This window comes from Xiphophorus couchianus, chromosome 3, assembly GCF_001444195.1.
Source record: "Xiphophorus couchianus chromosome 3, X_couchianus-1.0, whole genome shotgun sequence".
Taxonomy (NCBI): Eukaryota; Metazoa; Chordata; class Actinopteri; order Cyprinodontiformes; family Poeciliidae; genus Xiphophorus; species Xiphophorus couchianus.
The window spans coordinates 2,889,877-2,904,708 of record NC_040230.1 but is presented as its reverse complement, the minus strand read 5'-3'; the positions used below and the strand labels follow the sequence as shown (position 1 = coordinate 2,904,708).

General features: G+C 38.0%; 1 protein-coding gene across 9 annotated transcripts in view; it reads left to right on the top strand.

The window, feature by feature from the left end:
* Nucleotides 1-3,369: 3,369 nt before the first annotated feature.
* Nucleotides 3,370-14,832, top strand: part of syngap1b (synaptic Ras GTPase activating protein 1b) — a 180,468-nt gene continuing 169,005 nt past the window's right edge. For 8 of the 9 annotated variants that reach the window (XR_003594217.1, XR_003594216.1, XM_028007713.1 and 5 more), the window contains exon 1: nt 3,370-3,728. Coding sequence is in view for 7 of the 9 variants with exons in the window: in XM_028007713.1 (XP_027863514.1) it covers nt 3,707-3,728 (22 nt within the window). In the remaining 2 variants the exon portion in view is untranslated. The remainder of the gene's footprint in view (nt 3,729-14,832) is intronic. The other variant, XM_028007723.1, reaches the window with a different exon arrangement.

Genomic DNA, 14,832 nt, shown 5'->3' with positions numbered 1-14,832 from the left:
GCCACCACCATGCTTTAATATAACAGTGCAGTTCTCAGCATTATTAGTAGTGTTGAATTTGCACGACTTTTTCTACATGATGGTTGATTTTTGATATGGTGTCTGACAGACCACTAATATTTAGGTTTAGCTTGCATGTTTTCTATCTATAATACATATTTTGTGGCCCAAAAATGCAGGAATCTGCTTGTTCATTTCTTTGCAGAAGCAACATTCAAGATCAGAAACAGGTGAAGAAATTGTCAGTTGATGGTTTTGCAGAAACATTGGAAACAGAGCTTACTCCATGATTTACACAACCTGAAAGTTGGTGAGTTTTTTAAAAAACACAAATCCATTTCACTGATGAAAACTTTTTGGTCTACTTCCAACAATCCCCAGTATTGTTCTTTAAAATGAAAACCAAATCCAACTGTGAACAGCCTTGTAAATTATTCAAATGGGGATGATGAAGTGCCAAGTTTGTCCTGAAGGAGGGTTTAGCTACTTTGTGTGTGGCTGAGAATTTGCGGCTGCTGCCAGCAGGAAAAGACAGATGTTCATCCTGTGTTTGCGCCAGACCTCGAATGGATGGGCCAAATAATGAAAATTCAGACAAATAACACAACATTTCTGTTTTGTTTCTGGGATATGTCTCTCCAGAAATGTTGCTGCTATTGTTCTCATTTTGATGTGAAAATATGTCTGCAGGCTCATGAGTTGCACTGATATTTTCTTGAATTTTGCTAAAAACCAAACATAATCAAATAATATTTATAAATCAATATATTTTTATTACTTGTGTCAATACAAATATTTCAAGAAGCATAATGGAGTAAATCATAGATGGCTTGATTGATGGCTTGTCCTGTTTAATTCCTGATGGCTGCATTTCTGCTGCATTATTTAACATTCATCCACTGGATGAATACAAAATTTTATATTCATCCATTGAAAAAATATAAAACATTCATCCATTGGATACAATGGTGGTCCAGTCTGTACTCTCCCAATCTGACAGAATTGTATTTACATATTTCTAGTATTTAACTCCACTTCTTAAATATAAGCTTTGCTTGCAGTGGCAAGGTTTTACCACTAGATGGAGTACACGCTTCAGCATCCTAAAGGCAGCCACTTTGTTCTGCTGCATTCACGTGTCCCTGTGAAATTACGACGTTACAAAAAAAAACGGTAAAAATTGTGATTGATTGATCCCAAACAGGAACCAGCGAACGTTGGCATGTTCACCAAACATATATACAGGTACATGACTTTGAATTAACGTGTTTAACTTTATGAATTTGCTTTCTATGCTGGTTTAAAACAGGCTCATGTTAAGTTTTTCGGAAAAAACGGAAGTATACTTCTAGCAGCTCAAGCTAACAGAGCCCAACGTTAAGAAGCTAAACGTTAAGCTAGTTATTATTAAAAGTAATTCAAATGGACATGTTCGCACAGGGTTACAAACATTATTTTTTAGCATAAATTAGTTTGAAAGTTTGAAAGTTTTACGTAGCATAAATGCATCATGAGCGAGTTTATAGCGCCATTTTGGCTCACCAGTTTCTTATAGTTGACTTCAGCCTATTTTTAGTTGAATGATATTAAAATATCAAATATGCCAGTGTTAATTTGTACATTAAAGTCAGCTTTTATTGTCTGCTGCATAAACATAAAAGTAAAGCAGAGAAACAGTGGCCTTGTTTTTGACAGATGAAGAATATTAAGAATTTAACAAGAAACATCATTTTGATTTAGGTGGATCGACCTGCTCAGTAGGCTTTGTTTACATGTAATTTAATTTTGTCTAACAGTGTTGCTCACTTACAACTTGAATTGAATGATTTTTGCTTTAGAGATAAAAAATGTAAAACATTATCTAACATTAGCTATGGTGTCTAATCAAACCCAAAGTCAAAAATAAAATAGAAAATGACAGAAAAAAATTTATTCAGATAAGGAATAAGATACCATTATAAAAATGTAAAACTACATGAGTTAGGGAAGGATCCAATCTCACAGTCAGTGATGATGATCAAACATCACTTTGATATTTGTTTACCACCTTTTTTTTAAGTTTTAATCCAGTTTTACTGTATTCTACTTTCTAATTCATAGTTCTTAACTTCAAACAGCTTCTGACTGTAGTTTGAAAGCAGATTACTGAACACTTTGTTTGCCTGCTGTCCTGAATGGTGCTCAAATTTTGAGCCATGCAATGCAGTAAATATTTTGGCATTTTGATCACAGTGATCTGAATCATTTACAATCCTAATAGGATTTTTTTTGAAACATACCGGGTTTATTGTTAGTTTGTATTTCCCTGTACTTTGGCACCGTATGTCATTTGATTAACTTGTATGATGTTCATGCTTGCAACCAGATGCAGTGAAAATAAAAATATTTTTCATAGGGAAACTTTTAAAAGATATAATCAAAACAGAAGTCAGTTAGTGTCGCTGAAAATTGCGATGGTGATATTGATTTATGATAAACCCACATTTTTGTGACTCTTTCTGTACCGTAGCATAATGTCTCCATCACTCTCTGTGAGTTTTAATATCTCAGTATAAAAACATGCATCAGACATAAGTTCATATCACTGAGCAAATACATTAATAATAAGTAGAGTGTGAATGCTTGAAATAAACAACTTCTTCAGTCTTTTAGCTATTTCAATATTAAACACACTATTATGATAAAACTGCAATTTGAAATACTGTGAAGTTCTGCTGTAATGAAACACAATGTTGTTATGAAATAATAAAAAACCTTCTAATTACATGAACACAAATGATCATGACTGTTTAATCAATTAGGATGCAATTGACGTGCTATGTAATTTTTTCAGAAGTTATTTACTTATTATGTATGCACTTTAACTTTATGTGTGGTTATAAATTAACAATAATATCAGATATATTTGTTATAAAATTAACAAATATATCTGTTTAAATGTCTGTAGTATTTCTTTCATTTTAGAATTAGTATAATGCATTTGTTTATGTATTATTTATTAACTTTATCAGATCTCAGTAAAGGAACCATAAAAATGACAATGTAACACACTAATGTTGGATTCCTCACTTTTGATCATGAGCTGAGTGAATTATATCATAAGCTCCACGCACGCACACGCACGGACAGACTTTGTCTTCTCCGGCCTGAAGCGGTGAATTTACTCTCACTCAAACATCATCATCTTCCTCAGTCTTCTTCGAGGGGCGCGCGCAGAATTGGGAAAACGCGCGAGTTGAATTTCAGTTATATAGATATTGGGGTGAGTGCGCGCCCACACACAGAGACGCGCGCGTGCACGATCCTCCCCTCTCTTCCCTCCTTCTCTCTCTCTCTTTCTCCCTCACACACACTCGCTCGTGCTTCACCCTCACACCTCAGCAGCAGCGTGCAAATAAACACGCGTACACACACACGCACTCACGCACACACACACACACCATATTCCCGCATCCTGTATTTTTATGCACCTCGCACCGGGCGCTTTATAAGCGATCGTGGATTATGATGCCAGTTTTTATCACAGCGGAATATCGGCCTCTTCTTCTTCGACTGCAGCCGTAAACAGCAGTATTATCGCGTGCTTTTTTTTTTTTTTTTTAGCTTTATTTTAATTCCAGATTTATTTTGTAATTTGGTTTCCTAGTACTACTGAGCACCGAGAGACCGCCGCGACGCAAAGCCCCACGTCCGATGCTTTTGGAACATGTCCTATGTTCCCTTCCAAGGTAAGCCGGAGATCTCCCCCCTCCTAATTTTTGACACCCCACTGCATCTTTCTTCTCTGTCCTCCTCCCCCGATCCCTCCATCCGCACTCTGTCTCTCTCTGTGCCCTTCTCCTCCCTGACTGTCATATGGAAATGTAAGCAGGCACCATAGCCGACAGGTGCGCGCAGATAGCCCAGAGTGCCTGGTAGATAGATGCCCAAACAGGCGCGCACTGAGATCCGGCGCAGCGTCTGTTCGGTGTGCATGCCGCAATTATAGTATGGTAATAAGGGATGCGTGTGCGCTGCTGTCATAGTGTAAGGCTGCTGTGCTGCGTTGATGAGGAATACATGCAGAAATGTTCCCGATCCTGTTAGAAAAATTCACTCCCAGTGAGTTTGTAGAGACACTTGTTAGATGATCTCCACGCACTTCCTGTATGGTGAACGCTGCGAAAAGAACAACGTGATCTAAAGGATGTTTATGAGAATTGAGCCCTTATTATTTTAGATATTTGCAGGATTTTCACCTGAATGGACTCCATCCTGCCTCAAAAAAGTTTGGCCCACTGAAATATGTAGATGACCACTTCTCTGGCTGCTGGTCTTTCATTCCCTCACACTCCAGCCTGAGTGGGTGAAAGGCGCTTCAATGTACGGTAAAAGCCAGATTCCCTCAGTATCGCTGCTCTGCAACTGTGACTAATGCTATATGTGAGCAGGCGTGCTGCAGTGAGCCGCCTCACATCCACCCCAGCCTGGATCGCTCAGTTTGCACCGTGTGTCCCTGTGATCAGAGGGTCAAATAAATGAGGAGAGTCAGATGAGAATGAGGTGCAACGGGCAGCGTAAAGTTTGGGAGCAGCTCTGAAGGACTGAGGGGTGTCCAGGTTTGTGTGAGTACCTGCTGTATCTGTGTGTGGGTTTAGGAGAGCGTGGAGGAGTGCTGCATGTGAGGGTGAAGCTAACCAATGGAGTGTGTGTAGCACCAGACCTGTTAGCCTTTGAGGAAAATCAACTGTGCCTCCAAATATCTAATCTCAAACTAAAAAAAACACCCTGGAGTGACCCTGGAGTCAACATCTGAGCCACACATGAAAATAGAGAGCAAATGTAACGGCTGCAGCCTGCTCTCCTCCTTTTAACTCCGCTTCTTATTCCCTCAGAGCACAGCAGATAAGAGCCAAAATGCCCTCTTGTGCAAATGCATCTATAGAAGTTGGTTGCATAATGCTGGTTGGTGAGATGCTCTGCCTCTGTGTGTGTGTGTGCGTGTGTGTGAGCCCACTAGGAGAGTCACTGCCAGGAAATTGTGAGCACAGTGCCGCACCTTCAAAATCTGCCAGTGATGTACTTTTTCTCTTTGATTGCAATAATTTGTCCTTTTAAGGAATAAACATGTTTTATCCAGCTGGGAACACCTGCAGAGAGTTTTGCCTACTCGTCCCGTTTTGCTAATTATTTCACAGTAGTAAAGTTAATGTGTTTATTAGTAATAATGATGTAGGATAATATTGTGAAATTTTTTTTGTTTTTTTTTGTTTTCAGTAAAGAAATGTTGTATCCTTCAAGACTCAACGACAGAAACAGTTTAATTGTAGTTTTATAAAAAGTTACGGTTTTAGAACATGATGTATTTTATATCCTGAAGTGATAGTTTCCATTGAGCAGTTATTAGCAATCAATATCTTACCAGCAGTAGATATTTCTCTACTTTGCTCTGTTAGTTTGAATCCAGTTCATGCATGAACAAAGAAAAAAACCAAAAGTATATTACTAATTTTAATTGTGTCTATCATAATAACTCCTTACACAAAAAGGTAACAATAAACTTCCCACATCAAACATGTTCTGCAAATTGGATTATATTTCGAGATGCACCAATCAAATGTTGGGACCAGTTCCTGATGTCCAATCTTTTTAACAATTTGACGTGCGGTGCCAAATTCTTTCCCATCTGATTTGGATTTTTATTCAAGAACGTTTTAAGAAGATATTAGAATATTTCTTTTCCTTTTTGGTATGAGCGATCAATATTCATTTGTAACAGGAGGAGAGGTCACATCGTGTGTGTATAAGAGAGAGAAGAATCAATATTTACGATGACGGTAATACAGAGACAAAAATGTCCAGATATTTTAAAGTCATTTCAGGGTTGTATGCAAATGATTAGCAAAGTTAGCCGAAAACAGAAGTTTCTGTGTGTACATTATAATGACTGTAGACCCTTAACTTAATGTTAACATTTAAAAGAGGTTGCTAACATCTCCAAATTCAGGATGTTTAAAGCTCAAAAGGCTCACCATACTGAACATTTTCCAGGTCTCTTTTCCACTCAATTTGTTGTGTGTCTCTGGCCAAAAACCCACAAATTTTGATGTAAAAAGCGGAGTAATACAAACCTGAAAAGGTGAGTAAATAGTAATGCACTACTATAGCTTATTCCCCTTTCATTAGTTTTGAGAAGTGATTTGCAGGTCAAATATAGAAACATTTATTGTATTAGAACTAAATGCTCACACGTTTCTGTCTTCAAACACATCATTTTGCTGTAAAACGTTGTGTGGATGCATCCAATGTAAACCAAGGCAAGAAATTGCAGCATCAGAAATGTTAAGAGATTTTTAAAATACATTTCAGTCAGTGTTGCTCTTTCAAAAATTGTTGAAGTTTTTGTGCATTTAATTCCTTATTGCCTGAATTTATTTACCACTATATAACAGTTGTAGTTTAGCTGACTAAAAGCTAGTTGTCAGCTAAACTACCTAAATATGCTTCAGCAGAGCATATTTTCTCTTGTGAATGCTAAATTTGGTAGAGATTATACATTTTAATGTAGCACATACAATAAAAATATATTAAAGCATGATTAGTGAAAACAATTTCCAATCTAAGGAATGTTGATCTTTTTCATTAATGCTGCTGCTGATAAACAGCTCAATACTGTAACTAGATGCTCATTAAATGGCTACAAAGTGCGTTCTGTACAAATCATGGTACAGTTGACCCTTCACATGTTTGCATATTTTTCTGTAAAGCGGATCTATAAATTATTCCCGTAAAACCCACCGTTTTGTGTATTTGTTTTTAGGGGTTTTTTGTAAAGCATATCTAAAATAGTGTAAAGAAAATCAAACTTACGAAGCTGAAATAACCAGCAGCAATGCTACCTGTCACACTGGTGTTTGTAACGCAGCCAATTAAGGAGTGCCATTTATTTTTCTCAGTGCTGATTGGCTGTAACCCCAAGAGCAGGAATAATGAAGACTGAAGATGTTAGCTTCTGCGGTAGTGCTAAGAAGATTTCCATTAATTAATTTGTTATAGTTCTTATAAAATTCAGGTCACACTTTGAAGCAAACAGGAATTTAGTTTCGGCCGTCGTAAACCCGATTGCTGCATCGGTTTCGGCATTGGCAGCAGCAGTTGTTTGATTTCAGAAGAATGCTTAGACAAGCCTTTACTTTCTGATTCCAGGATAAATGTCAGCTATCCAATGTGAGTTATGCTCTGCAGATAACGTGAACAAATGTGAGCTACCACTTTAAGTAAAAAAAATCAGTCAAATTTGACTTTACTTTTGAAGCCAAAATGAATTAGTCGAATGCCTTGAATGCATTTCCTATGTGTGCTCCAGACAGATACTCCATCTTTCCTATATGTTGGAAGCTCCATGGTTACTCGAGGTAATTATGTAACACTGTGATATTTATTGCTACACAGTGACTCAACATACAGAGGTAAAATATATGGTAAGAGGGTTGATTCCTTTGGCATTGATTTATGGAGAGAAACACATCAACACTGGGTGTAGGGGGGATTTTTGGTGGGAATGGGGAACGGTGGAGGGGTCTGAACAATGTTGCAGATGTATCTAAGCCCACTCTGTAGAGAGTGTTCAGCTAATGTACAAGGCGAGCCATTTGCAGTCATGCCAAGTACCGGCTCACATGAACAGGCAGTTAGTGGGAGGCAGGCAGCAGCAGCAGCAGCGATGGGCCTTCCTATCTTGGCAAAATATTTTTCTTTTTCCTCATTCGTTCCCTTAAACTCACACCTCCCTTCAGTCTTCCTCCTTCTTCTACTTTCTCTCCTCCACTGTGGTCGACCCCCGTCACGATGAACCACCCACACATGCCTCTCTACCTCCACAGCGTCTCCTCTATCTCTCTCCTCCTGGCTGACGGACATGTCCATGAGTGCAGATGGACAGTGTGGAAGCAGGCAGCCGGCCACACAGCTATCCCTGGCCTTGTCGATTTTACAGTAGTTTGATCCAGCAGCTCCTGTTAAGCATGACCATAGTTAAAGAGACAGCACACCACCAATGCACTGCAGCACTCTTCTTCTCCTTCTTCTCCATCCCTCTCTTTCTCCCATGTGACATAAGGGACTGTCTTACACCCCTCCACTACTCAGGCTGTGCCAAGAACCGTCATCTGTTAGGCTATTACTGTACCGCATGCGCGAAATTCATCTAGGGCCGGTGCACTACATGATCTGTCAAAAGAGAAAACCCATTCATTCTCCAGTAGGCCCTCTGCATGCAGCGCAGATCCATTTGGCATGGACTTTTTCAAGTGTTTTGCGGAATTACTACTCCGGTCGACAAGTGATGAGCGCACGGGAGAACTGATATGTTTGTAATCATCTGATTTTCCTCTTGGCTGACGGTGATGAATCTCTAGTGATCTTCCGCTTCGTAAATCAGAGAACTCCCCATCCAAGTTCGGAAGCATCCTAAATTTCTTGGGCCGAATCCAGTTTAGATGGGAAAAGTCAGCACTTCTAAATGTCAAACAGAAATGTGTGAGGATGTTGAGGGAACGACAATGATGTCATTATTCTGTCTCGCAGGTAGAAGATTAATTAGGGCTCAGCAGACGTACATCTCATTACATTCATAATAAACTTTATATTGTCATCAGCATGTGCAGCGAAGATGTGGCACAACGGTCAGTTTAACAAGTTTTGTGTCAATTATAGGTCTTGCAGAACCTTCATTGTGCTTTGTTTTATTATCTTAAAACAATACAATTTGTTTATCTCCAAAATTCATCCCAATCAGCACCTAGTAAAAAGATTTATACATTTCAGCTGTTTAAGGTTTTGTTATATTAAAGCTACAAACCTCTATATAATTCTAATGTAGTGCATTTTCAGATTATCAACTATAAAAGACAAATATACACCTTCAATTTGTTTCCAAATAAAAGTTTAAAAAACATTTGAGTACTTAGGTGAAATTAGCCAATACTGTGCCGAAAACATTCATCTCTTAAAGCTTTGCACATCTTGTAAGTGAAAGTTTTCCCCATTTGGTACAACAGCTTTCAAACCTTGACAAACATTTTTAAATGAATTTAGGTCTAGACACATTAGCATGCTCATTATAACCCATTTCCTGGTTCTGGCTGCATGTTTAGGGTCACTGTCCTGTTGGACGGTGAGCCTCTATCTCAGTCTCCAGGCCTTTGCTGCGTCTTAAAGGTTTTCTTCCAGTATTTTCCTGTATTTAGTTCCTGGCATCTATCCATCGACTCTGATGAGCTTTCATATCCCTCCCACCACCATGTTTCACCATGGAGATGCTGTTTGTGCACAGACCAAAAAGTCCAAATATGGTTTCCCACATATTTGACGTGTCTCCCATCTGACTTGTGGCAAACTGCAAAAGGGATTTTTTGTAGCTTTTTTTCCCAGCGGTGACTTGAGTCTTGGAGTTCATGACTAACAGTTGTTAGGTTTGCAGTTGGCCCATCCTCTTTCCATGTTTAGATGACGGGTTGAACAGGAACTCTGTGTGATGCTCAAAGCTTGGGATATTGTTGTAGATCTGAACTCTGCTATAAATTTCTCCATAACTTCCTCCCTGGCCTGTCTGCTGGGTTTCTTATTTTTCATGTCCTTCAGGGAACAGTTAGACTCTATTTACTCATTTGCTTTTTTGTTTAAGGCAATTGGCCGCACTGGATTTTATTTATGGGTATTATAGCAATTAAGCCTGTCGCAATAAGCAGTTAAGCAATTAATTATACAATAAATCAAAATGTACTCAATAATTTCCATTCTGATGAACGCAATTTTGTTTACGGAGACTTCATAATCCATTTTCTGTATGGCTTTGGTTGTGTGTGGTTTTTATTTCCTTTTTATTTATTATTTTTGGTTGTGTTTTTTTATTTTGAATATTTACAATGGCTTCCAGTTTCAGTGTTAAGTCTTCAACTGTCAAAATAAAAATGCATTAGTCTTTGAGAGGGTGAACTTTCATTATCACCCTCTCAAATCATTATATAAGTTGAAAATCGTCAATATTATCATTTATCACAACAATTTCTGAGACAATATATTGTCCAGCAAAATTAGTTTGCCCAATCTAAGCTGAAAATTATATGTATGTCACACTTTCCAAATCTTTAGTATAAAAAAAGAGTTGGAAACCCTCTTTTTCATCCAAAACACTTTTTCACTTACTGTAATTTGCCTCCAAATTATAGTACATCAAATGTCTATAAAGTTCTAGAGGCCAGTTTTACTGCTCTACACAGATATGAATCTCCCTTTGGTTCATGAATAGTGCTGGAAGAACAACATGGTGTATTTTTGGCCAAATAAATGAATAACCTTTTAGTCCAGCTTTAGTACTCTGCTTGCTCCATTACAACATCAGGTGGGTGAGTTTAGTCTTTTTTTTGTCTGAGTTTTGTCTTTTTTTCTACATTTCATGTTTGTTGGATAGCATTAAATGTCCTTTTTGTAAAAAAGAAACCCTTATCCTCTAACATAGAGACATTTTAATAGCTCTTTAGTGATTCTGGCGGAGGGCGGCAGGTCTGTATCTGGGCTGCCGGGACGGAGTTGCTTGGAGTTGCACTGTTTTAGACTCAGCTGGGCTTTGGTGGGTGGGCAGGTCGGTTCTGCTGCAAAGACTGAGTGGAATGACTCGATGGGTTTATGCAGAAGGAGCAAATGCTTTGGCTTTTGATTGATCCTGTCAGGATTCAGCAGAAAGGTCAGGATGAGGCGCCCAATCAGAGCGCTGCCAGTCAAGAGTAATGATCTCCCTTTGGATGTGGTTGGCTCACATGGTTTGCAGGCATGAGATTATCCAATCTCAAGCATGTTCACTGTTTAAAGCTGTGAGGTTTTATTCTCCCCTTACACTGCAGGCAGTGGTAGAGGTTACACTGACTACTATGAGTCATGGTGAGTGGACTCAGTTCTTTCTGCATGATGTAAACATTGTTTTTTAATTTATTTCTTCTGTACAGACCATTATGTTTCTTTTTTTGTTGTGACATTATGACACCGATGAACGTTGCCTTCATCTGAGTCAGTCCTATTTGTTTTGTCTCCAAAAACTCATTTTACTGAAATAAAAAGTCAAACCTTTTAGGTGGCACTTTTGATAACACTTTTGCCTCACAGCAAGACGTTTCCGAGTTTGAATCCCGGCCTGGGATAAACTTCCACCTTCCCTCCATTCTCCATTAGGGCCTTGAGACACTTCTCCCGCAATAAAAACCATCCATATAAACATTTAAATACTTCTGATGCTCACATGTAATGACAACCTGACTTCCTTTTTAATTTCCAGAAAACTAATTTATTTATGTCTGCAGCAGGGTTTTTATTTGGTCCTGTCCAAACAAATACCTTTATTTTGGAAACACGTTCTCTGCTCCAGTTGCCTTCGTCGTCCTCATGTAAACTTTGTTTTTGTTCATAAAAACATATTTCAAAAATTTTTTGGCACTAGTGGCCTTTATTGAACAGTAAATAAGTTGGAGAGAGAGGAAAAAAGAGAAGAAGATGATGATGATGATGATGATGATGATGATGATGATGCAGAGAATGTTCCAGGACCGGGAATCAAACCCAGGACGATCCAGGATCTTGTTTTAACAACTGAGCCACCCAACGCCCACTAAACTACAAAACCTGAACACCTGACGCAAGGAAGTCATTACTTTGCAGCAGGGTTCAAAATTGATCAGTCCCAGTCATCTAAGATCAGCTTGTCTTGAATGTGGCCTGTTGTCAGCAGAGTTGGGTGTTAGTTACGTTTACTTGAATAACTTTTTGGAATAAATGTATTTTCAAGAGTAGTTTTATGACATTGTATTCTTTTCTTTTACTTGAGTAACATTTTTATAAAGTATTACTACTCTTATTAGAAAAACACTTTTGTGCCCACTGTGAGTAACTTAACTGAACGAAGAAAAAAACTAAAAATGCATATAGACATACGCACAACTTAAGCTAAACGTGAAACTTGTTTGTGCAGAAGGTTTGTTTTTCTAATTTTGTTGTCCACCTGCTGAGCCTGTTGTACCACTTGGCACTGGGACAACAGTGCCAAATGGTCCAAACATACAGTATATTTGCATTACACACTGTTAGAATTAGTTTTTTATGATTTGGAAAAGTACTGCCTGATTCTGTTATCTTGCAGTCGTGTTATTTATTTGTATTATTATCCATCCATCCAGCCATCCATCCATCCATCCATCCATTGTCTGTTCACCCTTGTCCCTAATGGGGTCGGGAGGGTTGCTGGTGCCCATGTATTATTATTTTTATATTTAAAATGCTAGAATTTGCAGATAACTTTAAATTATTGTCTGTCTGAAGACATCAATTTTAAATATGAAATCAGATGTTCTGGTCAGTTACTCGGTACCTGAGTAGCAGTCTAACCAGATACTTTTTTACTGTTTAGTAATGTTTCGGACTGTTGCTTTTTACTTTCACTTGAGTAAAAATATGTTTTTACTTAATTTCTGGCTACTCTACCCAACTCTAGTTGGAATCCAATACAATCTCCTTTTCACCTCAAAAACTCAGTATTTGTAGGAATTTATCTGTTTTATTTTTGCTTAGACTTTTATTCTCAAGTAACAGCTGTTTTCCTCCAAACCGCTGTTTGTGGAGGGAAGCTGCTGGCTGCAGTCTGCAGGCGTCCTGTGTGCCTGATCTAGTGTGTGCTCTGCGAACATCCTGATGGCTCCAGTCACTGGCTTGCTCTGACTGACCAATGGTTCAAAACAAACATGGTGCACAAAGCATCTGCTTCACCGTCTAATCAGTCAGTTTAATATCTAAATAAATCAACCAGGCAAACTCATAAATAATGCATGCTGTTAAGAAGTACAAGTCATTTGTAAGTAACAGATACAGGACAGAAGATAAATAGTCATTTTTGAGTTTCAGCTGGGCTTGAATCTAGGCTTATATTCATATATTATTAGTTCAGAGTCATCACATTTGAGATTCTGAACATTCAGATATTTTTTATTCGTAGATGTTTAAATAATGGTTACTGCATTTTTGCAATGTTGGAGGTCGCACTTTTACATGTATTTGAAGTACAATCCTTAATTCATACTGTATAAAAGTTGAATAATTGACTAAAATAAACTTTCTTTTGTTTTAAAAAACGCTTAATTAAAAGATGTATTAATAGATTTAAGAGATGAGAACCTATTTTTGTTTGTCAGCAGAAATAGTTAGCATTGTTCTATTAGTATGAGGCTAAATAAGGGAAATTGTTGGTTACAAAACAAGCAGTTGTTTTGGAAATAGTCAACATTATTGCCACCTACTGGTTGGCTTAAATGTAGGCACCTTTAAAAAAATATTTGTATCCTGATAAAGATAAAAAATAACTATTTCAAACAATCTGGACAAAGATGGAAAAAAGTTTAGGAAGAAAGCCACTGCTCTGTGATATACCACAGTTTATTTCTGAAGATAGAATTTCAAAAATTTCTTCAAACTTTCAAATGAAGAAGCTGCTTTAGACTACCTGTGTTTTTATTTAACCATAGTAAGTTATTTCCAGTCCCATTCAGTTCCTAGAATTACATTATCTAAGCGAAAGTGTGACTTAGTTTGGTCAGGACTGGAGTCAGCCCTGAGCCGGCACCTCCATACATCTACATTAGTGCTTCATCCTGCAGGAAAAGAAAGTAGGTCCGAGTCTTTTCCAGGCACAGTTTGCACCTTTGTGTGTGGGTTTTCTCTTTTGTGTCCTCCCACATCGCAAACATGTACATGTCAGGCAGAGTGGAAACTCTAAATGGCCCATAGGTATGAATGTGAGTGGATGTCTGCCTATCTGTGTTCAAACTGTGATGGATTGGCTGGCTGCCCGGTGTCCTGCTATCTGCCCAGTGCATGCTGGAATAGATTGCCAGGACAGGATCCAGTAGGCAGGAGAAATAGATAAATAAATAAATGCTTTTTGTTTGTTGCGTAATTTTATTTCTTTTTTGCACTTGAATATCAAATAACTTCAAACGAAAGACTACAGTTGAAATTCAACGTTAGATATTCATTGATTCTTTGACATTTGAATAAAAAAATTAAAAACTGAGAATTCATTTGCACGTGTTGTGAAACAAAATGGACGTGTTCATTAAAAATGCCAGATATTCCATCGTTCAAGCATTGTTGGACTTAATAAATGAAGAGGTTTGTTCATGTGAGAAGCATAAAACGACTCCACTGCACTGAGCACAGTTTATACTCAGTGGTTGCTTGTAATTTTCTGGTAGTTTAGTTCCTCTGCCACTTTTCTAATGCCTCCATAACAGCAGATGGCACACTTCTTCACCGGTGCATAAAGCTCTGCTGACCGCATAGTGCTTTGGTATCAAAAGTAAGAAAGCATGAGGAAAGGGAAAAAGAAATGCTGCTTTCCATTTAACTTTTGACCTGAGAATAACAGCATGTCTGTCTTACCTGCGGTTGAGATTTAATTTAACAAACCAGCTGGATTTCACTAATTGACCAGGCCAGCTTTTATTAGCAAGTGTGAAATTTGGTTGAGTTCATTTCCAGGTCTGGATTAAGATGGGAAAGGAAAAAGAACCCCTCCTTCTGTCCTTCATTTACTCTTTGTGTCCTTTTTCATTTTTTCCCCTTCCATTATTCATTTCTCACTTCTTTCAATTTCTTTCCTTTCTTCTTTGTCCTTCCTTCCTTTTGTCCTGTCTTTCCTTCTCTGTCCTACTTTCTTTCCATCTTTGTCCTTCCTCTTTAAACTTTCGTCATTCCTTCTTTCCTTCCACTGTAATATTTGATATAAATTTACAGTGGCTTTTTATATTTTATATT